Source organism: Triplophysa rosa, linkage group LG20 (assembly GCF_024868665.1).
Source record: "Triplophysa rosa linkage group LG20, Trosa_1v2, whole genome shotgun sequence".
NCBI classification, from domain to species: domain Eukaryota; kingdom Metazoa; phylum Chordata; class Actinopteri; order Cypriniformes; family Nemacheilidae; genus Triplophysa; species Triplophysa rosa.
Window position 1 is genome coordinate 1,564,180 of NC_079909.1, and position 26,068 is coordinate 1,590,247.

Sequence of the window (26,068 nt, forward strand, 5' to 3'; positions counted from 1 at the left end):
TCTATTCTTTTAGCTCATCAGCCACTTACATTTGTGTAATCTGAGAGAGATGGATGAATTCACGTGCTATAAATCCAACAGATCCGATTCTCGTGGCATAAACAAACATGGGGGCCCACCCCGCATATAGCTCAACTAACGCGATCATTATAAAAGTGTTTAAACAAACAAAAAAAACATTCACATACACATATTTGACAATCAGAAAATCAGATGTTTCACGACATAGTTATTAACAAGTCTGTGAATATTTTGAGTAAAAAAGAAAAATATGTGAAAGCAATGCATCAGACATATAGCTGTGTGTCACATGATAAGCAGTGCCGCGCCACCATGGAAATATTAAAGTGTAACATTCTAACGGTCGCCAGAGATGGCAAAATACACACATCCTTTACTTAAGTTGAAGTACAGATACTCATGTTTAAAAGTACTCTGGTAAAAGTTGAAGTACAGACTAAACTTGTTTACTCAAGTTGAAGTAAAGAAGTATTGGGCTCTAAAATGTACTTAAAAAAGTAGCCAATACTACTACCTGTTTAGAGTCTAAAAAATTATTTGCCTACACTCTAAGAAGAAAAGGTTCCAAAATGAACGTTTTGAGGTTCCTGGAGATTACAACTGTGGGGGAATCTTAGAGGTTTTGAACCTTTTCAAAAAGGTTCCAATTGGAACCCTCTCTTAAAGGTGCATTAAAGAACCAGCAGGGTTCTTTTTGTAACCCTTTTCTAGTCACCATTTCAGTATTATTATTACTATTGTTTGTATAATTATTATTCTTATTGTTTTTATTATATTACACATTATACTATAACACCATTTCATAACACTGCACAACACCATGGTTCTCCATTAAATATTTATTGCGTACATACAAAATTTCCAGAGGACACAAAATTACAATATATTTTATTTAATATCTGATTGTGATATGTATAACATTAACAAAGTAAAATAATTATGAAATAAAGCAACCCCACCTCACTGTAGTTATGCATTTATTTAAACTAACAAAAATGGCCATTTTAATCTGTAATATGTGATCATTTACTCACCATCATATTTCAAACCCTCTTTGACTTTCTTTCCTTAGGAGAGCACAAAATAATATTTTTTGCTTTTTGACTAATGTTTGTAAGTAAATGGTGACTTTGTCAGTCAGTAACATTCTTCCTAACATCAGCCAGTAACATTCTTCCTAACATCAGCCATAAACCGAGAGAAAGTGCATAAGCTGATGTATGCAGTGCAGAGCTGTGTAAATCCCAGTTGCAGGATCATTCAGGGTGACGGTTTCAGGACCACAGTCTGTTTCTTTTTTTTAAAGTGCAATAATAAGTAATACAAATACAACACTAAAAAAAACATTTAAAATGACCTTTTGCCTATCAGCTGATAGCTGGGAGAAAGAAAAACAGACAAATGAATAAAATAACAATAACTTTAACCTATTCAACTTCCACGTACATTCTGTATGCGCAAGCTCAAATTCAGTTCAATGCAAGTTGAACCAATTTAACTTATTTTATGTTATTATTTAGTGAATAGGCTCTTTATCACGTTGATAAATCCATTATAGTTTACTGTAAACGAAAACAGTGGGGAAACAAAAAGCATGTGATCCGTGCATGCTAGCTCATAATAAAGGGACAGCAGCATAATAAATATATCTGTTTTAATGCTCATCAAACAACAAAAAGCAAAGGCAAAACAGACTCGCTGCTCCTGACTGATCAACTTTAATAAGGTTTGATCTATATTTCAGTATACTGTGAAGACTGCGAAGTGTTAATTTACATTTGACTCTTTTATTCAGTTTCTGTACCTAATGACCACAGTTAGACCAACCTGAAAAACCTAAAAAGCACTGTTAATTTTATGTGTGTTTGCTTTATTACATTTATTTGTGCTATTGCTCGTAATTTGATCATTTGTTCTAATTTTATTACTAACTGATTGACTATTATTATTAGAGTTAGGCTAATAGTTTTATGGTATCATGAGCTTATTTATTAAGATTGCATAGGTTAAAAAACAAACTAATAAATAGACATTATTATTTATGTATTACTTTTTGTGGCGGGCAAGTACAATTTTGGTCAGGGCAAGTAACTTTGGTCACTGCTGCTGACCAACTTTATGGAGATGCAGATTTCATTTTCCAACAGGACTTGGCACCTGCACACAGTGCCAAAGCTACCAGTACCTGGTTTAAGGACCATGGTATCCCTTTTCTTAATAGGCCAGCAAACTCGCCTGACCTTAACCCCATACAAAATCTATAGGGTATTGTGAAGAGGAAGATGCGATATGCCAGACCCAACAATGCAGAAGAGCTGAAGGCCACTATCAGAGCATTGAATGGAATTAGTGAAATAAATCAACTTTTTGATGATATTCTAATTATATGACCAGCACCTGCATTCTTAATATGGAAAAATGTAATTTTACAGGTGTTGGCGACATGGCTCTCAAATGACAGTTTATCATCAGTAAACATCAAGATGCCACAGCCTGAAGTAATAAGGATTATTCATTTGTTCATATTGCTGTTTTTGTGTATTGTCCAAAGATTTGGACAGATTTTATTTTGATGTTTTAGCATCGTTGTTTCAAGAAACTATAATTAACAAATCCCCTTAAAACTGACCAAAAATACTGAATAGAGACAGAGAGAGGCAAGAAACGTGAATATAAATATGTTATTTACCTGTGATGGTTATCCAGATCATTGTGGAAAACTTGCTCAGCATCTTGCACAGACAAATTCTGAAGCACAGCCAAACCATAGTGTATGATGGCCTACTAAATAAAAAATGTTCATTTAAATATACCTTTATACTAATACAGAATACCGAACCACTTTACTCAGATCTCTACATAAGTTCACCATCGTAGACATGATGTTTACATACCGTACAGTGGGCTTTAAAAGCATGGGTGGACACAGCTCTGGAAACAGAACACCACAGATCAGTAAAACTCATTTGTGTTATGTTGTGTCCTCTGCAGTACTCAGTACTCCTTCAGGCCATAAGGCGGTCTCAATATTCACAGATTTTGCATTTATAAATTTAGGTGAAACATTGCCTGTAGCATGTTCCTTGTGGTTAGGCATAAGAGATCAAGATAGGAGATTAAGTATTATCTGTTCATTAAAATGATGTAGGCTTTTGACTCTTTGTACAGGTTGTGTGGGTTCCACATTAATGGCAACATGACAGAGACACATCTGGAAAACAACTAATTCAACAGAAACACATTGAATGATTAAAAGATATACAATACTACAGGAAAAAAGAAATTAATAGATTAGAATAGAATAGATAATAGATGATTAAACAAACTTTCACACTTATACAGTATACAGTACTTCACCCAAAAATGTAAATTATGTGATCATTTATTTGTTACAAACCTGTATAAATGTCTTAGCAGAGCACACAAAAAGATATTTGGAAGAACGTCAGATCTCATCCCCTATTGACTCCCATAGTATTTATTTTCACAACTATGGCAGTAAATGGGGAATGAGATCTGACATTCTTCCAAATATATTCCTGTGTTCAGCAAAACCAAGACATTTATGCAGGTTTGGAACAATCAGAGGGTGAGTAAATGATGACAGAATTATTTTTTTTGGGGTTAAGTGTCCCTTTAAGACAACAGACTACTGCTGACTTAATGCAGCTGACCGACACAGAATGTATTAACATGTTAATATGTTATGAAGTTTAGTTTATGTACTGGACATAATAAATTATAATAGTCACTAAATCAACACATACATGTAGTTTACCTAAATAAACAGACTTTATTTCTGCTAGAAGAGTGTGCCTTGAAGAGTATCCTACTTTGGCTGTTAACTTTGCTGTTCAATAAGAAAGCACAATGTTTTTAACGTTAAACAAATAAATCTTCATTTATTCAGTACTTACGCTCTGATTGTTGTCCACATTGTGTTGCTAGAAATGCTATTCATCCATTTTGCAGGTGTGTTGTCACCTGTATCTTTCCCCCTTTTATTGATACATGTTTATCGTTTTCTCTACTTAAAAGAAAGTAAGGGGGTGAAATAATTAATACAAATGTTGCCTGTTTAGCCCTATAAATCTCTCTTAATAAGAGACTCTTTTCACAGTCCTATATAGAAAAAGGTCATTTTAACATAGTTAACAGCGTTAGTCTGCATTTTAATGTGCAGTAACTACGTCTTAACTTTAATGTTACATTTGATTTGTTTTATTTTCATGTTTTCATAAAGGTCATAGTAATTTTGTTAAGTTTCCTCTCAGTTCCTTCGCCCGCGCAGCATAATTTGTTATGGTTTTGAGCTGCGCCACAGGGACGAGGGACATTTGAACGCTAGTCTTCGTTCGAGGCAAAGTCTAGTTGAAACATCCCACTTCCGACCTCACGGCGTTCCAGTCAAATACTTTTTCTACAGTTTCTTAATGTTTTGCATAAATTAGCTCCACACTAATCTCACTGCATGACTGCAAGCATTTTGGATGTGACTCGTCTCCCTGCGCTTGGGCTTGATTGATCTGCCATGAGTTCATAGTCGTATGTCCGACTATGAGCGAAGTTTCCGATGTTATTTCCAAGTAGTATATGGGAAGAAGCATTCCCAGTTTGCCTGAACGTATAGCACTGGCTCTTGAAATCATAAGTCTGTCATTTTAGATGTTTGAAATAAGTTTAAACGATTGGGGATGTTTTTCTCTGTTTTGTTCATGGGGAAATTATATGTTTATTGTTTGTTTGTGTATTTTAATTTGTATATATCAATCTTTATATATTACTTATGTAAATGTAAATTTTAAAATTATGATACTTCAATTATATTAATACGAATTATAATAACAGCAACAACAAAACAGCAGAAAATCTAGTCCAAGTCCATCTAGAAAAGCTTCAAAAAGGAACCTTGGTAACAGGCCAGGTTCTAATTTGAACCCTTTTGCCACAACAGAGGTTCTAAAAAGAACTTCTAACAGTATACCAAATAACAATGGGTTACTTATAGAACTTATAAGTTCAACGTTGAACCTTTTTGATTATTACAAGTTCATATTTGAACTTTAAAGTTATTTTTCTAACTCTAAAGGTTAAATCTCTTCTAAGAGTGTAGGCCACATCCTAGACCCCTTATCCCTGGAAACAACTCAAAATTATAGTTAAATTATGATGTAAGATAAGAACGTAAAGAACAAGCATATTGATAATAATTGTGACAGAATTCCCTCTGTCTCAAGTTCTCAACCATAAGTATAGCTATACGCCCTTTTCACATGACGTCACGCATCTTCCGTTCTGCCGCGAAGCAGTGTATCATTACTTCCGCTAGCACTCCAGTTCATGAGGTGGCGGTAATGCACCTATAAGCTGGTTTGCCAACCGCCAGTAAAACTCAAGAAGAAGAAATTACTTCTGCTAGCGCCTCAGAATGGAGTTTACCAAGTGGCTTGCACATCTGCCACAAATACGTCTAGATGATGTACGACGTCTTGCAGACAAATTTTCGCTAACGACAAGATCAAAGCTAGAGAAAGGATACAAATTCTTCGTTGAACAATACCTGTTTGATTATGAAGGTAAGTGTTTTGTTTTCTTTTTGTGTTAGCGAAGGTGCTAGGATAAGTACTTGAATACGTGTTCTGTCAGTTTTTTTTTCTCACTGTTGTTAAATTCCAGCGTGACGGCAAAACGGAAGTTCTTCTTCTTGTTTGTTGCAAGACGGATGTTATGATACACTGCTTTGCAAAAAGGCGGAAGTTAAGTGACGTCATTGTGAAAAGGGCGTATTCCGCCTTGGTCCATGGCAGCTTCATAGACTACTAGCCTACGATTGTGTTGTGTAATAGCCAGGAAATTACTGTTTGGTACTGGGATTGTCAAAACATTTTATAACAGAATTTCACTGCTTTTCAACTGTCCCTTAAAATTTTTATTTAAATTTTCATTTTTTGGGTGATCTATCCCTGTAAATATAGCTTAAAAAAAGTCACAAGCCTTGTTTTATTAAAGTAAACATGCTTAAGGTTACACATGAGCCATTTCGGAAACCACTGCAATTAGCTAATGTATTTGTATTGGCTAATGTGTAATCTAAACTTTTTCGGTTCAATCAGGTTGACATGAGAGCTGTGTCCTCACTGGCCAAGTGGCAGAATTCCTACAGCATTCGTGTGGTCCTGCAGGAGCTGCGACGGCTCATGATGTGCAAAGAAAACATGAAGCTACCACAGCCCCCGGAGGGACAAATCTACAGCAACTGAGCGCTTCTTTACCTTCATTCAAACACATTAACACATTCAAGGCTGAGCATTCCACCTTTTTTACTGGACTCATGCCAGTATTTTCTCTGACTGTACTTCTCTCGTTCCTGACCGCTCCCCCTATGCTACAGCAGCCAGTTAGCAGTCCGGCCTTGGGAGCTCACATTGGACAGAAACCATGGATGTAGTTAGTGCTGTGCACAGCAGAATACTGTACATCTTCCTAATCTTTTTTTAAGTGTTTATTTGTTATACATGCAAATTGTAAAAATAACATAAATGATCATATTGAGTGTACTTTGTGTGCCTTGTTTTTCAAAAGTAAAAGCAACCATCATTCAAGACTAGATCTTCTTGAAAATGTCTTTGTGCTATCATGTGAGATTCTTAATTTTCATTTTTTCTTTAATTTGTTATTACAGTTTTAAAGATATTAGAAACGATAAAACTTGATCTTGAGCATTTAAGGATGACTATAGAACCTAATATCTTATCTGTTTAGGGTATCATCTTAGTTACTGGTACATTACCGGCTTTGCAGTTATTTATTTTTTTACAAAAATGTTTTAACTAACCTTGTGATAAAGACAGCTGTCGCACAAGGCCTGAAAATGAGGATATGCACAAACACAAAACTAAATCTGTAAAAGCTCAAGCCCAAAATGTCTGTATTTTTTAATTAATGCATAGACAAACCTACAGAAACATAATATATGTATAATAAAAACAAAACTTAATAGGAGAAATATGTGTATTGGTAAAAACTAATGTCAACAAGTGGCCTGATTAATAAATGGTTAACACCGTGTCTACACCGGACACGACACATGGCTTGTTTTAATAGGATTGTTGCGCCGCATCCAGTGTGCACTAAATTTAAAATTATAATGGGCTCTAATGCGTTATATTGTCTTTTGTCGCATTGCACAGCGTCAGGTGTAGACACGGTGTAACACTTTGATAAGGTTGTATTTGTTAACAATGCATTAATAACAATGAACAATACTTAAGTAAACTAACAAGAAAAATTGTATTTGCATTAAATAATATTAACAACAATGAATAAATATTTTTTTTCACTGTAACCTTATTTTTAAGTGTTACCAATAAAATATGTAAAAATATTTAGATCTTAATAGTTGATCTAAATATTTTCATCATAAAAGATTTGCCCCAAAATCATGAGTTAGACTATGTTTAACAAAAAAGATGGTAATATCTTAGGACTAAATGATGCTTAAACTGCCATGGTACATTTCTAAAACATAATACCATCTGCTGTATCCTTATAAAACCTTATAAAAGATGGTTTTGTCAGGCACATCCATTTATAGGGAGAGGTTTTTTCTTCACAGTCAAGTTAGAGGCAGACGTTAGGGTCCAGTAGTGCAGAAAGAATGATTATGCAAACACGGGTAAAAAATATGGTAAACTGGAATATACAAAAAATATACTCAAAATACCAGCGACTATCTAATTTTTTTTTTTTTTTGAGCTAAATAAAACTAAAAGCTATACACTATTTATTAAAACTGTATTTATCCTTCATGAGTACTTTAGTGCACTTTAAAAAAGTACAATAAATACCACTAATACGTTAAAGGGATAGTTCACCCAAAAATGAAATTTCTTTAATCTTTTACTTGCACTCAGGCTGTTCCAAATCTGTATAAATTTCTTTGTTCTGCTAAACACAAATGAATATATTTAGAAGAATGTCAGTAACCAAACAGATCTCATCCTCCATTGACTCCCATACTATTTATTTTCCCTACTATGGCAGTAAATGGGGGATGAGATCTGTTTGGTGTGTATTGAAACAACGTTTCTACTATTGCAAAAATATACAGTAAGTGTATAATCTAATCCTAAATTTAACTAAAGTTAAATGTACTACTAGTTATACAGGCTTTCCGTGGTGTCTTAAAAAGCCAAAAAAAATTACATCTCAAAATCCATTTTAGGCCTTAAGTCTTAAATTCACTGAAGTATTGTTCCTGGTCATGAATCATTTTAAGCAGGCCCCTTGCAGAAATCTGTTTAGACTAGTATTAAAAGTTAGTCGTTTTTTAAAGTTTTTTTTAAGTAGTTGTATTGTATTTATTGCATAAAATCTTAGATTGATTTCATTTAAGACAAAAAACGAAGGCTGTGTCTCAATCAGCTCCTGAGGTCTTGAATCATTATATCGTGTTGGCCCAACACGGGTTCGGGCACTGCAGGACCCTGTCTCACTTCACATTGGGACACTGTTCACTTAATTTACTGTGACGTGACAGCTTAAGCTTTTTGTTTTGCATTTCTCTGACTTTTATGTGATGCGACGAGTGCAAAAATAGCAAAAGCACTTCAAGAAACAGTTGTTTGGTCCCCTACACCCTTTAACCCTTCAAAGCCCTCACTCCGGAGGGTAAACCATTCGAAGGGCTTAGGGCATAGGGATGAGCCCTTCGAAATGGAATGCAGACACACACGCACACTCACACTATTAAAGCTGTACTGTGTGCAGGCTACTCATTAAAAAACTCAATTACTAAACATTATGCTGATGCGTTAATGTTATTATTCTTAAGCGTTTCTTTTAAACACATTAAATGCATTATTTAAAACATGAATAATACGTCTTAAACGTTGGAATTTAGCCTGATTATATTTTGGTACTATCACAACGCTTTTTGAACGTCTTGCAACGTAGAGATTTTAACATTTAAAATTTTATTTTTATTTTAACACCTAAATAAAACGTGTCACAAAAGTTGCAGCTTGGTCTGGTTTTGTATTCGTGATAATTACGTTTTAACTACTTTAAGAACGTTTTTTAAAACGTTGTAGGCCTACTGTAACATTACGTAATTGTAATCAAAATGCAACGTTGGTAAAAGTTGTAAAAACTTTTGTGATTGCTGGGTAATTGTTAGTGTTAATAAAATTCACACTCCGGAGCAGAAGGTGGCAGTAATGCACCAAGACGCAGGATGCCAACTTTCATAAAACAAAAAGAATAAGAAGTGGTCGAGTAAATGCACGCATGTTCTAAGCTTTATCCGCATTTTTTGTTTATTCTTACGAAATAATCCACGGTACAAAACAGGAATAGGACAGACAGGTTTAGAAAAAAGAGTGGCTTGGATCCGAATAAGCGAAGAGAGCAGTCACTCCCGGAAAAATTGTGCTCGAAACATGGCAGAGGCAGACGTTCTACGAAAACAGGTCCCATCGTATTTAGCCGAGGCACATATGATTAAACAGGGCGCTGAAGCCCGCGTGTATCGTGGTAGGTTTTTAGGCCGGTCCGTCATTATTAAAGAGAGATTCCCAAAATTATATCGCCACCCTTCAGTCGACGAGAAATTGACGCGCCGCCGAACCGCGCAAGAAGTGCGATCGATACTTCGATGCAGGAGAGCAGGTTAGTGTGAAGCTGCAAACAACTGCGTAGTACTTCCTTTTATTAACTGGCTATTTCATATACTCCAACCACAGTAAATTGTTAAACCATGACTATTTTCCTAAGGGATATGATGATATCATAATATTTTAAACAAAATGTAAAAAACTGTCATTCAAATAATATAAATTCCTGTCAGCCTTACAATGAAAAAATGAAGTTGTTTCCTCTGTACTCATATCTGAGATGTCAATATTTAGGGATTTAAAAACCCATGTGATGTCTCTTAAAGCTTTTTGTTAAAAGCATGATCTTCTATAGGCAGTGCCACCTTCAGAATCGTCACATCCATAATGCAGGGCTCCAGAGTAACTTTTTTTACTAGGAGCACTGTAGCCCCTGATTTATAATTTTAGGAGCACAAGCAAAATATTTAGGGGGACACCTTAAATCAGCCTGCAATGCAATTATTCAAAATTTTCCACAAAATAACTATTACTGATACTGACAAATAAGTTACTTGATGACCCCAGATTTAGTTTTGCTCATTTAAACAGAGAAGCTTTGTTATTGTTTGGTGCTAAATAGAGAGACTGTAATCTGACATCATTTGAACCAACAGAAATTGTGTTTGTCAAAAAGTATATATTTAATTATTTAACTCGCTGTGAGTTACCAGTGTTTCCCACAGAATTTTGTGAGACTATGGGGGCGAAACATATTTCCCCGGGTCCGTGGGCATTCTCCCCCGTAAGAAAATGTAGCATATTTTAAAGGTAAATGCTGCAATCTGGTGCATTTTAAGAGCAAAATTAAGTGACTAAATCTATAAGTAGTGTTGTTTTAGGCGGCCTGTTTTAATTTTAGTTTTAGTCTAGTCTTTGTGTCAAGCTTTCATTTGAGTTTTTATTAGTTGTAGTCACGTTCATACTCTTTTTAGTCTAGTCAAGTTTCAGTCGACTAAAAGTCTGAGCATTTTAGTCTTATTTTAGTCAGAATTATCCATAACTATTTTCGTCTAGTTTTCAGGGCTCTAGAGTGCGACCAATTTGGTCGCACATGCAACCTTATTTCTCAATGGTGCGACTAAGAAAAATCTGAGGTCGCACCGGTGCGACCAGCCGTTCGAGGGAGAAAAAAAGTCTCTGCGACTAGGGCTGTCACGATTATGAAATTTGACTGACGATTAATTGTCTAATAAATCATTGCGATTATGACGATTAATTGTCTGTTTTAGGGCTTTGGCGATTATGACGATTAATTGTCTGTTTTAGAGCTTTGACATTTAATTCTCATTCATTTTTGATTCAACGATTGAAACGACCATATTGTTCTGAATACAAGACTATGTTTTTTTCTTGGAAATACATCGGAAAAAATTGGGTCATCATATATTTAAGGTTTAGGCTTTTACCTGTCAATAATACAACCGCCAAATACTTGTAAATTAAGTAAATTCATCAGGTGTGAATTGAAGCCACCATTAAAATACTATCAGTCATAGAAAAGCTTCTAGTCTGTTTTTTTCTCACTTGCAAGACTACAATAAAAGTTCATTTCTATGTTAATGAAATTTTGGTAGACTGGTTTTCACACTGAGATTTGCTTAAATAATATTAAATTGTACTGCAGGTAATTTGTATGTTTTAGTTTTTTTTTAAGTGATTGTGTTGTGGTGGTACATTTTACAAGTATTATACCATGCTTTAGTAACCATATATACACTAAACTCTGCAATATGCAGATACACTACAGCTCTCCCTAGTGTCTTCTATAGAGATGTGCAATAATTGCGATGATCTGAAACCATCGCGATGAGGTCAAACAATCGCAATGAGACGATTATTTAATAATCGTGACAGCCCTATCTGCGACTCTGAAAGTCTCCCTGTGATTCAACAACAGACACACATTAGGCCCATATCGTGGTCTAAACCAATCAGAGATAGTGAAGGGCGGGCCCCCCTCTGATTGGCCGTGGTCCAGATTTTCCTGTACGTGTGTGTACCAGAGGTCGCGTTAAACGAAAATTCTCTGTTTTTTACCAGTGACGGAAAAATCTGAAGGTCGTCCGTCTGTCCGTCATTTTGACGGATTACAATGAGGGCAATTTGTAACTCCCCATTTCCCTTCATTAGAGCATGATATGCTCGCGAAGGGGCGTGCGTGTTTTCACCCGTCATTGTTACTGACTAGACATATGTGATGCGATCTGGGAAAACCCGTCGGATGTCGCGCTGGGATGCGGGAAAGACAGTTCACCTATCAAAGTAAACCACATAACATGAAGAATGAAGGAGTAGCAATGCACATTTCCCGCCAGTCCTGTGTAAACTACGGCATGCAAAGTTTTTTATACAATGTTTTCGTGAGATGACAGAGCTCCCCGTCTGCAACACCGGGAGTTATCCGATCACAAAACATACAAGAGATGATCAAAAGTCCAGACACTATGCACATGATAAACAATGTAAAACTTGCTTCACTGCTTATTAGTTGTTGTCCGTAATGTTTGCGAGTTTCCTTGTGTAGTGAATGATAATGGCAGAGCTCTCGTAAGTGTGCCCTGCACCATTTTCCTTACTTTCATTTTATTCAAACGGTTTTCTACAGTATGTTTATAGACTTCAACACTGGGAATTTTTTTTTTTATTAAATTGTTATTAGAGTAAGTCTTTTACTACTCTAAAGTGACTTTTACTTGTGATACTGGACTGTTGTGCTTTTATTTTCATCACTTAACTTTAAACCCGTTTTCCTCCAAATTCTGTTCCTGAAAATCCTAGCGCTTCAGCCGACCTCAGCCATAACTTTTGTTACATACACAAGGTGTGAGCAAAATATAAACTGATTTGGAAAGGGCTTGAATACGGTATCAAAAACTGTAATATATAAATTTGCACCATGTGTTGGGTTTTCCCAGATCGAATCACATATGTACATAAACATTAAAACATTAAATATATAGATGAATATAAACAACAACGGCTTTATTGGGCATTCAGTTGTATTAAAATACAACAAGTTCCGAGACGCAAGTACAGCGTGATGACGTCACGAACATACTAATTACCACCTAACACCACCTTGCACCATAATGACGGGTAATAAAAGATTATGGCGGATTTTTTACGAGCCTGTCAATCAAAATAATGGACAATTAAAAAGTCTAGCACAACCTCTGGTGTGTACGTGTGAAAATGCGTGTGCTGCAGTCAGACAGAGAGGTGAGGAGCCTATAGGCCCGTCAGTTAAACAGAGTGGATGTAACCGTGGATGATGAGAGAAGATGAAAGGAACGATTGACAACTTTTTCGTGAATAATGTTAAGTTGAGGCCTGATCCGTCCGAAAATCATAAGCAATGCTCTGACACGGAGCCATCAACCTCCCAGGTTATGTCAAGCCCTGGTCCATTTATCTTGAGATGTTTTAAGTTTCAGTTCAGTGAAGCACTTTAAGCACCAACACTTTACAATAGTGTTGTCACGGTACCAAAATTTCAGTAGTCGGTACCAATACCAGTAAAATTCCACGGTTCTCGGTAGGGCTGAACGATTAATCGAAATCGCAATCGCCATGTGAGACGTTGCGATTTGCTAATCGCAAGAGGCTGCGATGTGAAAAATAGCAAACGCGTCTGTTCCAAGCCCGCTTTGAGTGGCATTCTTGCTAACCAACTGAGTGAGCGAACCTCCGTTATGCCTAATCAGCACTGCCCTAGCCAACTGCGTAAATGTCCGTCATTAAAAAAACAAACAAACACAAGGCAGGAGAGAGTGTGTGTTATTATGGCATCTGCAGAGTCAGATCGATCATATTAGGCAAATAAATATTAAAGAACTGTCCAATTCATAAGACTGCACACACAGCCTGTGTCATACTCGCACGTCTCTGCCCCGCGTTGCGCGTCTCCCGCATCTCGCGGACGAGCCGTTTAAACTTGACGTGCACACATAGCCTGTTTCATACTCGCGCGTCTCCCGCATCTCGTGGACGAGTCGTTTAAACTTGACGTGCACACACAGCCTGTGTCATACTCGCACGCGCGTCTCCCGCATCTCGCGGACGAGCCGTTTAAACTCGACGCGCACACACAGCCTGTTTCGTAATGACGTTTATAGTACTTGAGTCCGGCTCCACACGGGCATCTGGCAATATGGACGAGGCTTGACGCACGCGCGCACCCTGTGTCAACTCACGCCTAGCTCCGCGTTTCAAACAAATGTAAATTCTATCTAACTGTTTTGCTAATTTCACTTGGATGAAAATAAACATTCAGCACATTTTCTACTTGTTTTAAAAAATCCCACATACTTAAAAAATAATAAATCAGCCTATGTAACTATGTCTATGTCACTAATAGTGTACACTGGTATTTGGATTCTATTGGTGTGATGTAATCGGGAAGTTGGGAACCAATTGAACAACAGTAAGCCCTATTTGAATAATGCCCTAAACACACTACAAAAATGAATTTTGTAATGGTTTTAATGGAAACATTTTTTTTGTTTTCTTTCAGCAGGGTAACTATACCCATACTGTGCTCCACACAACAATATTGAGCTGAAGCTTGAATTAGAAAAGTTAAAATCGCAAATCAAATCGCAATCGCAATGTCTGTCAAAAATATCGCAATTAGATATTTTCCCCAAATCGCACAGCCCTAGTTCTCGGTACCAATTTCGGTACCAAAGCAAAACACCAGTACATGCTAATTGCAACAATTTTATTAATAAAGCTCATTGTTAATATAAATGTATAGAAAGCAATGCCATTTTGTATACATGAAGTATAAGTTAATTGTTGCTGAAACTGTTGTGTGCTCTCTGCTGATGCTGATGAACATCCTCCTCAGTCTGCTGCTGTAGAAGACAAATAGAATAAACTTCAGTAAGTCAACTGACTGAACAAACATGCATATGCAATATTAAAACAAACCTCCGTTTTTATACTGCATTTACACAAGATTACTTACATTAAGGTAACTGTATATTAAAATAATAAATGCAACAGATATATTTTTCTTTAGTTTAAATGTGGCTTTTTAAACCTAATAGAGTTATCTATCCAAGACATACACATTGCTAGTCATACAGTTAGTATGATAGTTTTCTAGCACATAGATTTCAGATAGGCCTAAATAAAATAGGTACTGTAAACACCACCCTGTCCTCCCATTTTTTTTACCCCATTACAGTTATAAAAGCATTACATGGTTAATAAGGACACTTGACTGGATTAGCATTGGCGCTAACAAATTAACACGCAAACAGGGACGTTTATTTTAACGTAACCTTTAAATTTAACATATGCTACAACATTCATAATGCAAACGCGAACAGAATTTGAAACTTACTTGAACTTGTTAACTTAAATCTGGATGCTTCCTTGTTTCACCACAAAACTCTGTTCGTTTTCTTCATGATATGACTTAAATCTGAAGTATTTCTGTGCGCATCTCTTGTGGCTCGGAGCCGCGCTTATCCGCTCATCACGTCTTATTGCGTCTATAAAAAGTTTCCGACTGACAACCTGTCAGACAGAGCATCAGTACCCGGTTGACCTGGTACGTCGGTGGTACCGGGTCTTATGAAAATTAGGTACCGACAACTTTTTTTATTTTTAGGTACCGACTTACCGAAGTATCGGTACTTTTGACAACACTAATTTACAAATCAATTTTGCCTATATGGACAGTGATTTTAAAAAAAGTGAACTGGTAAAACTGCGGTGTTAAATGCGATGCGGTCGAAAATTTTGGTGCACCTAACTTTTGTGCGATGCCATTCGATTACGATTCAGAGGGCTGCGATGCGATGATAAAACGATTCTCGATGCATCTTTTTCCAATATCCTTTATTAATACAACAAATGGAAGTGATTTCGCAAGTCAACTGGAAGGTTACATTTGCCAGCAATTGAACCAACAGGAAAAGAGTGACTGCTTTTGCACATAGCACTGGTGCTAGAGAGGTTTAAAGTTTGGTAGCACAGGCCAAACAGTAGGAGCACACGTATAAATTGTCGGTTGTCATCATTAAAAAAAAATTATGCAAGTGCAGTTCATCATGAAAAGGCAGGTAACTGACAAAAGACATTCATGTTACATACAGATGGATAAATTAGGGCCATATCATTTTTACACTACCTTAATTTGTTTAAATTTTTCTAATTTGTCTGTTTTTCCTTTTTTACTATACAATAGTGGCATATTTGTCAACCTAAATTACTGTAGTATACTATAGTATTTACTATAGTAAACTGCAGTGAAATTCTTAGATACTATCGTGTTTTTGAACTTTACTATAGTATACAGTGTTTATCAATTTACTAGAAGGGCACTACAATTTTCAATAGCAAATACTATAGTTCACTGAAGTATTTTTTGTCTGAGTGTTGAATTTAACGGGACTTCTATTTTGACAGGTCTTTGGGAAGACACTTGAGTTTTTGTGTTTGCCGATAGCTTCACTCAAACAGTAAAACGATCGTAAAATAAACTCTTGGAGCAACTCTGGAAATGAAGTTCATGTGTTCATATCCTCATACAGTGCAGATGCAGATAGATCCTCGACCATCACTCGTGTTGAATGTTAAACTGTGCACATAATTCACTCAGACACGCAGAACAGCCAGATGACATTTAAATAACAGGATTCCACTCCGCATCTAGGTTAAAGCATCAGACGAAATAACGTTATAACATTTCGTCTCGTCTCGTTTTGGTGACATTTTAGCATAATTTTTATTTTTGTAAACAACATTTACTCTCATTTTTATTCGTCAACAATATTGCATTATACCAGTGTTGGGTGTAACTAGTTACTAAGTAATTAGTTACTGTAATTTAATTACTTTTCCTTTGAAAACGTAAAGTAAGGGATTACTTTAATTTTTTCTGTAATTTAATTACAGTTACTTCTGATGTAATTAAATTAAATACTTTGTGTAATATGTGTGTGTGCAGAAGAGGAATTGACATCAAAATTCAAAGTCTAACTTTAAAATCCATGCTTTAATGTATAATTCTCACATTTGTAATTAATAATAATACTTAATGTAGTTTTATATGATTTATTTGAATGTTTTATATGATTTATTTGAATGAATTAAAAGAGCCGTTTCATGTCTATCCTTGAATCACTTAACTAATCAAGGTTGATGTAGGATATAGAAAGTAATTAGTAATTAAATACTTTTTGAAGAGAGTAACTTGTACAGTAATGTAATTACAGTATCGAATATGTAATTAGTAACTAGTAATTCATTACTTTTTCAGAGTAACTTACCCAACACTGCATTATAATATTTAATTATAGTCATCGTCACCTGACCAGCATTTACGTTGCGTCTCGTCTTGTTTTCGTCACGTGATAAAGGTTCGTTGACGACCATATTTAGTCATAATTTTTGTTGACGAAAGCAACCCTATCTATAAGAATACAATAGCTATAGTAATTTAATCATTGGCACCATAGATATAAATTGGGATTACACATGGTAAAATGAGAGTTCACAAACAAAAAAGTCAAAAACATGTAGAGCATGAACCATCAAAAAATGAAGCAAAAAAGTGTTTAACAGTTTAACTAATTTATTTATTACCATAAAACACAGGCCGGGCCTTAGGCCTTTTTCACAGTGCCATTTTCCCACTCCCCTGCATGGTAGTATCACTTTACTATCCGGACCAGAGCATTCATTATTATGATGTGGCGACTGTTTAGAGTTAACCCGTTAGAAAAGCGCACACTCTCTCAGCACAACAGATTGTTGCGCAGACCTAACACGAGAGCAATTAATGACAGAAGGTTTCTCCTTAGAAATACACCAGAATATACAACTAGCTACTTTTTATATACTTATGTCTACATTGTTAAAACTACTGTATGACTGAGTGCTTAATAGACCTCTAAAACAGTGCAACCTTAATATAATGCGTAACAAATATCATAATCATGTTTTAAAAGCCTAATCACCTGTAACCCTGCCTCTGTCTCTCCACCTGGGCTACAGCTGCTTCTGCCAACTAATAAAATGACACATCCAAACAATCCAAAGCTCTCATATTGTTATGATGCGGCGACTTTTTAAAGTTAACCTGTAAGAAAAGCGCACACTCTCTCATGCGCACGTTGCGCAGACCTAACACGAGAGCAATTAATGACAGGCGCTTTCTCCTGCGGTACACGCCGATCGGTCTGAGCAGTGCTGCTTGATGTCCGACAAACCAAATATATTGACAAGTTTTGGACACGGTGACACAGAGGGCAGCATGTAATCGTGTGGCGCGCCCCCGTATAATTTATTTTTCTTACGGCGACAGCCGAAGCTAAAGTAGTAATTTAAGCAGACTCATGCCCATCATGCACTCAAATGATTAAAATTGGCGGTTGGCAATCAAACTGCCTTCTGTGCCTGAGCAACAAACAAAAATACTCAAAACATTTTTCTAACCTAATAAAGAAACAAAACAAAATATAACTTTTTATCTGTTTATTTATTCTTAACTATTTAAACAGTTTAAATGGTGTCATTCACATCATTAATTCAAATTCGTGCTCAAACTATGCATTCTGCACGTGAGCCACAACCAAAAAAATACTCCAAACATTTTTCTAAGTCAACTTGATAACGAAATATGGATAATTTGCCATTAAAAACTAAACTAAACTATTTTAATGGTTGCAGCAGTTTCAACAGTATCATTCACATTCCAGCTCAGTTAGCAATCAGACTATGTATTCTGCATCTTGCTGAGCCACAAACAAAAAATATTCCAAACATTTTTCTAAATGAACTTAAAGAAACTAAACGAAATTTGAATAATTTGCCTTTTAAAACAAAATGGAACTATTTTGGCGACGTGGAAAATAACGAAGTGCTTTTGGCGCTAAATAAGGACGGATATTAGAGATATAGTGCCGAAAGATAATCATTATAAATGTCATGGGTGCGTGTGCTGCATACAGCTCCGTTGTGATGCGCTGCTCATTTTAAACGACAGAAATGGTGTTTGTCAGATTTCACTATATGCAGACTGCTATTTTAGCTGGAAATAATATGGAAGCTGAACATAATGATGCTATCGCCATGTGGTAATGCTATCTGTTTGCTCTGTCATACACTGATAAAATCATGTTTGTACAGCCTGCCAAAAGTTTTGAGAATTACACAAATATTAATTTTCACAAAGTCTGCTGCCTCAGTTTTTATGATGGCGAATTGCATATACTCCAGAATGTTATGAAGAGTGATCAGATGAATTGAATTTTATTTTGAAGTCCCTCTTTGCCATGACAATGAGCTTAGTCCAAAAAAACATGTACATTCCATTTCGACCCTGCCACAAAAAGACCAGCTGATATCATGTCAGTGATTCTCTGGTTAACACAGGTGAGAGTGTTGACGAGGACATGCCTGGAGATCACTCTGTAATGCTGATTGAATTAGAATAACAGACTGGAAGCTTTAAAAGGAGGGGGTGGTGCTGGAAATAATTGTTCTTCCTCTGTTAACAATGGTTACCTGCAAGGAAATGTGCAGTCATCTAGGGCTGCAACTAACGATTATTTTAATTGTCGACTAATCTAACGATTATTTTTTCGATTAGTCGACTAACTATTATTTTTTATTAGTCTAATAAAGATTTTTTGGATTACCTTATTAATCCTTTGGCAAACTTTGCAAATAAACAATAAATTCTAGTATTTTCTTACATTATAAAGCAAATCATACTTTTTACTCCACTACATCTTATAAATAAATATTGTTGTTTTAACATTTTAATCTTTGTTTACATTAAAATCACTATCTTCTTTTAATTAAGTAGTTTTCATTTTAAAAATAAAAAATACTAATTTTTTATGTACTTAAGTAATGTATTAAAGGTAAAAAAAACTTGGCTCTGTATACTGTGGTAGGCTATATGAGACCAGTTTTTTTTATTGCACTTATGCTTTTTGTTGTCCTTGTGTTGTTTCCCTCATCTGTAGGTCGCTTTGGATAAAAGCGTCTGCTAAATGACTAAATGTAAATGTAAAAACATTTAAAAATGTGTTTATGAAATACTAGAGCATGATATATGCTCTGTATTTTTTTCCTCCAAGTTATATCCGACTCTATTTTCAGTCTCATAATGTAATTGAGTAAAAGTAAAAATACTACTATCTGTCTCTGTTTATTGTACAAAACTATCACCGTATAAAAGACTCTTATGCAGAGAGCCTGCGCACTCAGAATGATGCGCTTAATGCATTCGCTTCGTTATTTACAGTTATGCGCATCCCGGACGCACAATGATGTGCTTAAAGCACCTACTCCTTCTGAAGTCCCGGGGATCATTTTGCTCCCCAAAGTAAATAATAGTTAGAACACAACGAGAAGAGATGATATGTTACATGTTTATGTCATGAACGTGGGTGGTGAGGACACGGAGACAATGACAGAGGACCCAAGTGCAGACAGCGGGTAAGGGGTTAACAAGACATTTAATAAAATATAAATACAAAACAAAGACCCACGTGGGGGTAACAAAACAAAACAAAACACAAGGGTATAAAACATGACACCAAGGACTAACTACACCTAACCAGACTAAGACAACACTTGAATTAAATACAAAATAACTAAACTACACTGACAAGACAGGAACTCACCACATATGACACACACACGACAGTACAATGAACCAGCACGAGACAGAAGACACAAGGGCATTATAAAGGGGATAAATCAAGAGGGGACAGGTGCAGGACATGAACTAATTAACAAACAATAACGAGGAGACGAAAGGGCGGGAAAAAAGACGCCACACCGGAGAGTGGAAGACCAACAGGGACAAAACGTCACTCTCCACATAAAACAAGAGGTTCTATCATGGTTCTGCCACTAGGCCAAGAAAAGCAAGACAAGGTGGGCAGAACCATGACAGAAGCCCCTCCTTAAGGAGCAGCATCCTGATGCTCCTCCAAGGAACAAACAAGACTAACAGACTGTGACAATAAAACATAACTATACAAACAGACCAAAAACGTGATACATAGAAAAAAAAGTCCAAACAAAGACATGGTGCCGGCGAAGGCCGGCTGACAGACATGGGCCGGCTGGAGGCCGGCTGGACAGTACATGGCGCCGGCTGGAGGCCGGCTGGACAGTACATGGCGCCGGCTGGATGGCCGGCTGGACAGACATGGCGCCGGCTGGATGGCCGGCTGGACAGGACAGGCGCCGGCTGGATGGCCGGCTGGACAGACAGGCGCCGGCTGGATGGCGGCTGGACAGGACAGGCGCCGGCTGGATGGCCGGCTGGAGAGACCAGCTATCACCGGCTGGGCAGGCCTGGATGTCGACATGACAGGACAGGATGTCGGGGCTGGGCAGCGCTCTCTGGCAGCTGGGCAGCATCTCCGAGGCTGGGCAGCGCTCTCTGGCAGCTGGGCAGCAAACAAGGAACAAACACACACAAACAGTCAACTCGACAGGCCTGGGCACCAGCTGGGAGGCCGGCAGGGATCTGCAGCGGGAACAGGACACCGGCGGCCTCAACCCTGGAGGGGAATCCGACGACCTCAACCCTGGAAGGGAGCCCGGCGGTCTCGATCCTGGACGGGGTTCCGGCAGTCTCGACCCCGGAAGGGAGTCCGGCGGTCCCGACTCTGGACTGGAGCCCAGCGGCCTCTACCCTCCAAGGGAGTCCGGCGGATTCAACCCTGGAAGGGAGTCCGGCGGCATCGACCCCTCCCGCTGAGATCCCTCTGTCTGCTGGGTCCAAGTGGCTGGTTCATTCTGTCATGAACGTGGGTGGTGAGGACACGGAGACAATGACAGAGGACCCAAGTGCAGACAGCGGGTAAGGGGTTAACAAGACATTTAATAAAATATAAATACAAAACAAAGACCCACGTGGGGGTAACAAAACAAAACAAAACACAAGGGTATAAAACATGACACCAAGGACTAACTACACCTAACCAGACTAAGACAACACTTGAATTAAATACAAAATAACTAAACTACACTGACAAGACAGGAACTCACCACATATGACACACACACGACAGTACAATGAACCAGCACGAGACAGAAGACACAAGGGCATTATAAAGGGGATAAATCAAGAGGGGACAGGTGCAGGACATGAACTAATTAACAAACAATAACGAGGAGACGAAAGGGCGGGAAAAAAGACGCCACACCGGAGAGTGGAAGACCAACAGGGACAAAACGTCACTCTCCACATAAAACAAGAGGTTCTATCATGGTTCTGCCACTAGGCCAAGAAAAGCAAGACAAGGTGGGCAGAACCATGACAGTTTAGCACATAGTGCCTTGCATCAATCCAACAGTTTACAGTTAAATCAGAGGTTTAAAAAGAGTTATTTCGTATGAAGACGCAAAATATTCAGACTGCTTCCAGTGCTTCTAATAAGCTAAGCTACACTCAGTGAGTAACGTTAACTCACAGTCTCTAGCTAAATACATTTTAAACAAAACCATAGACTATCATCTTGTCATTATGAAGAATAATGAAAACATTGGAACATCTTGGAAAGAATAGCGTCCTGACCGTCACCGTACACACGCGTACTGACTGGAAATTGACAGACAGCACCAGCGGAGGTCAGAGTTTCTTAATTATGCTATATTGGTTTATTCCTCGCATAAAGCTATCGAATGACATAAAAAGTGCATTGGTGGTTTCATGATAGTTAGTCCTTTTTTAAGCTTAAGAGTAATTTAAGCAATGTCACAATCTGCAAAGGTTCACATACACTAACTTACACTAGTACAATAGCGTTAATGTAAATCATTAATGTAAAGCATAGTGTTAAAATAAAGTAATTTATTATGAAAGCCTCCGTCCATTTGTGATTGCGTGTCCATGCTGTGATGATCGCATTCTGGGAGTAACGTTAGGGGGAATTCCTCCGTTCATTCACTAACTTACTGCGTCCGAGGCTCTCATCTCGATCGCTGTTTGTCGGGTGTATTATACTTTCTCTTGTTCTGCTGATTAACTTACACACGCCCATGTACAGAAACTGCTATTACAGCAGATAAACGTAAATAATACGACGCGTCGACGCATTGCACGCACGTATTTTAGTAGTCGACGTAATATACGACGTCGACGCGTAGTTGCAGCCCTACAGTCATCATTGCGTTGCACAAAAGGGATTCACAGGCAAGGCTATTTCTGCTAGTAAGATTGTACCTACATCAACCATTTATCGGATCATCAGAAACTTAAAGGAGAGAGGTTCAATTGTTGTGAAGAAGGCTTCAGGGCGCCCAAGAAAGTCCAGCAGGCAGGTGTGAGTGCATCTGCATGCACAGAGAGGCAAAGACTTTTTGAGGATGGCCTGGTGTCAAGAAGGGCAGCAAATACGCCACTTCTCTCTAGGAAAAACATCAGGGACAGACTGATATTCTGCAAAAGGTTCAGGGATTGGACTGCTGAGGACTGGGGTAAAGTAATTTTCTCCGATGAATCCCCTTTCCGATTGCTTGGGGCATCCGGAAAAAACATTGTCAGGAGAAGAAAAGGTGAGCGCTACAATCAGTCCTGTGTCATTCCAACAGTAAAGCATCCTGAGACCATTCATGTGTGGGGTTCCTTCTCAGCCAAGGGAGTGGGTCCACTCACAATTTTGCCTAAGAACACAGCCATGAACAAAGAATGGTACAAAAGCATCCTCAGAGAGCAACTTCTCCCAACCATTCAAGAACAGTTTGGTGATGAACAATGCCTTTTCCAGCATGATGGAGCACCTTGCCAAAAGGCAAAAGTAATAACTAAGTGGCTCGGGGACCAAAACATCAACATTTTGGGTCCATGGCCAGGAAATTCCCCATACCTTAATCCCATTGAGAACTTGTGGTCAATCCTCAAGAGGCGGATGGTCAAACAAAAACCTACAAATTCTGGCAAACTCCAAGCATTGATTATGCCAGAATGGCCTGCCATCAATGAGGATGTGGCCCAGAAGTTGATTGACACCATGCCTGGGCGAATTGCAGAGGTCTTGAAAAAAGAAGGGTCAACACTGCAAATATTTTTGTTATTGAGTCTTTGAGTCTTTGCGTAAACTTAATGTAATTGTCAATTAAAGCCTTTGACACTTATGAAGTGCTTGTAATTATACTTCAGTATACCATAGTAACATCTGACAAAAAAATATAAAAATCACTGAAGCAGTAGACTTTGTGAAAATTAATATTTGTGTCATTCTCAAAACTTTTGGCCACGACTGTACTGGTGGATAACTGCGGTGAATACTGAAACATTCGATTTTTACTTCCCTCAAACGATGTTGTATTCAGTATGGCTTGGCAACGTCTCAAATCCCGGCTGGTTCACGTGTCTGCGTTTCAACGCGAAAGCTGAAACAGTAGCGATGCGAGCCGTGCGTTCGTATGTACAGTATGTGTCTGTGCTGCGCACATTACACTGAAGCAACAGAGAGGGGGACGCATTTCTAGCCGTGAACAATGGCACAACAACGAAACAACGGTGCGGAATTCAACGTTAGAAATATTCATGTTGTTGTAAGAAAAACAATTTGGCTCGTTTTAAGACTGTGCCGGAACAAAATAGTCTATGGCGGGCTGCCATAGTCTCGTCAATGAATGGGAAACACTGGTGTTACACATTAAAGCAAAATGAAAGGTCTTGTGTTATTACGTTCTTACGATGATTTTATTGTCTATTAAGGACACTTTTCCTCATTTACACAGCACATGTAAATATAACTTCACATTAAACTTAACAAGAGCATTCGCTTGTGATTCGTTCTTGCTGTGAACGGATTTGAAATGAATACAGCACTGTCTTAAGTAATCCACAGATAAATGACGTTTCCTGAACTCATAGGCTGTTAGTTTCGTTTTAAATGTCTCATATATCAAATAGTTCGTCCTCGGGCTCCAAAAAATCTGTCACAGCAATCTGTGAAATTAGTTATAAGCTCACGTTGTGTGTGTGTGTTAGGGGTGGGAAAAAAAATCGATATGGTGATTTATCGCGTCATTTCAGCCCGCGAGACGTTAGACGTTTTTTTTTTTTTCAAATACAAAAGATCTAAATTCATACCTACACTGTGCTTACCAGAACGGCAGTACCCACATATTTCTTGTGGTGACGCTCCCAGATTATGGATGGTCAGATGAACGGAAATTGTAATTCACAGGGGAGAAGAAATACGAGCATAATGGCGGACCAACAACAAATTAGAGATGCGCCTGCGTCTTTTAAATCAAAAGTTTGGGCGCACTTTGGATTTCGTAGTGAATGTAAATAAGTAGATGTGGTTGGGCAGTCGTGGCCTAATGGTTAGAGAGTCGGACTCGTGACCAGAAGGTTGCCGGCTTGATTCCCAGGGCCGGCGGGTAACAACTGAGGTGCCCTTGAGCAAGGCACCTTATCCCTACTTGCTCCCCGGGCGCTGCAGTGATAGCTGCCCACTGCTCCGGGTGTACATGTGTTCACGACTTGCTGTGCATGTGTTCAGTACTCTCTGTGCGTGTGTTCAGTACTCTCTGGATGGGTTAAATGCAGAGGTCACATTTCGGGTATGGGTCACCATATCTGACTAATAGGTCACTTTCACTTAACTCGGCGCTCTGCAAGAGCGGATATGCAATAGGAATACTCTTTTTACCTTCTTTCAGTCTGTAGTTTCGTGATTCGCTCCAGTCCAGCGCTTTCTCTCTCACCCACACGTATCTGCACGTGCATATTAAAAAAGCTCATTCTCACGTATTTCAGAAGTCAGATTGCTTTGTAAAGCTTTAATAGTTTTTATAAAGCTCAACTTTAGGAGAGCCGAGGCAAAACTTGCGTTGAAATGCGCGATGATCCTCATAGCGTGAGCACTTTGACGTGACGCGCCGCAAACCCCCGTTTTGGGAGACGCATGTGGAGTCACCAGAGACTCACAGTCCAAAGACAAGCGCAAGAATAAACAAACCTGAAGACAGAGAGTCGCAACACACAAAAAATGCTCATCTAATAGATCCTTGTTTCCCTTCATTTACAGATGTTGTGATGTATTTTTATAGAATTGCCAAGCGATATATAGATTATCGCAGAATCGGCGCATTGTGATATTATCGGTATAGTGAGCCCTGTATCGCGTATCGAATCGTATCGGGAGGTACCCTGCGATTCCCATCCCCTAGTGTGTGTTAACTTGTCCATGACAACCTGGAATTTGCGACCGCGACAACAGCTGGAAACTTCAGTGACGCGAGTGACCATCACACACAGCCTGCACTAGTGGCAGGTTCGCGTTCTACTCGTCTTTCCACGTGAAATAACAACTAGAAGAAATTCCAAATTTGCAGGTCGCACATGCGCGAGAGTACTTTAAAAAAATGCTCGCGCTATCTCGCAA

At 38.1% G+C, this 26,068-nt stretch overlaps 2 protein-coding genes across 2 annotated transcripts in view; both read left to right on the forward strand.

Annotated features, from left to right (window-relative positions):
- The window catches only part of ube2v1 (ubiquitin-conjugating enzyme E2 variant 1), a 55,366-nt gene extending 48,015 nt beyond the window's left edge, over positions 1–7,351 (forward strand). The window contains exon 5 of the mRNA XM_057362335.1: positions 6,135–7,351. Coding sequence (XP_057218318.1) covers positions 6,135–6,281 — 147 coding nt within the window. The 3' untranslated portion in view covers positions 6,282–7,351. The remainder of the gene's footprint in view (positions 1–6,134) is intronic.
- Positions 7,352–9,282: 1,931 nt separating this feature from the next.
- Positions 9,283–26,068, forward strand: part of tp53rk (TP53 regulating kinase) — a 37,998-nt gene continuing 21,212 nt past the window's right edge. Inside the window, exon 1 of the mRNA XM_057361425.1 lies at positions 9,283–9,690. Coding sequence (XP_057217408.1) covers positions 9,462–9,690 — 229 coding nt within the window. The 5' untranslated portion in view covers positions 9,283–9,461. The remainder of the gene's footprint in view (positions 9,691–26,068) is intronic.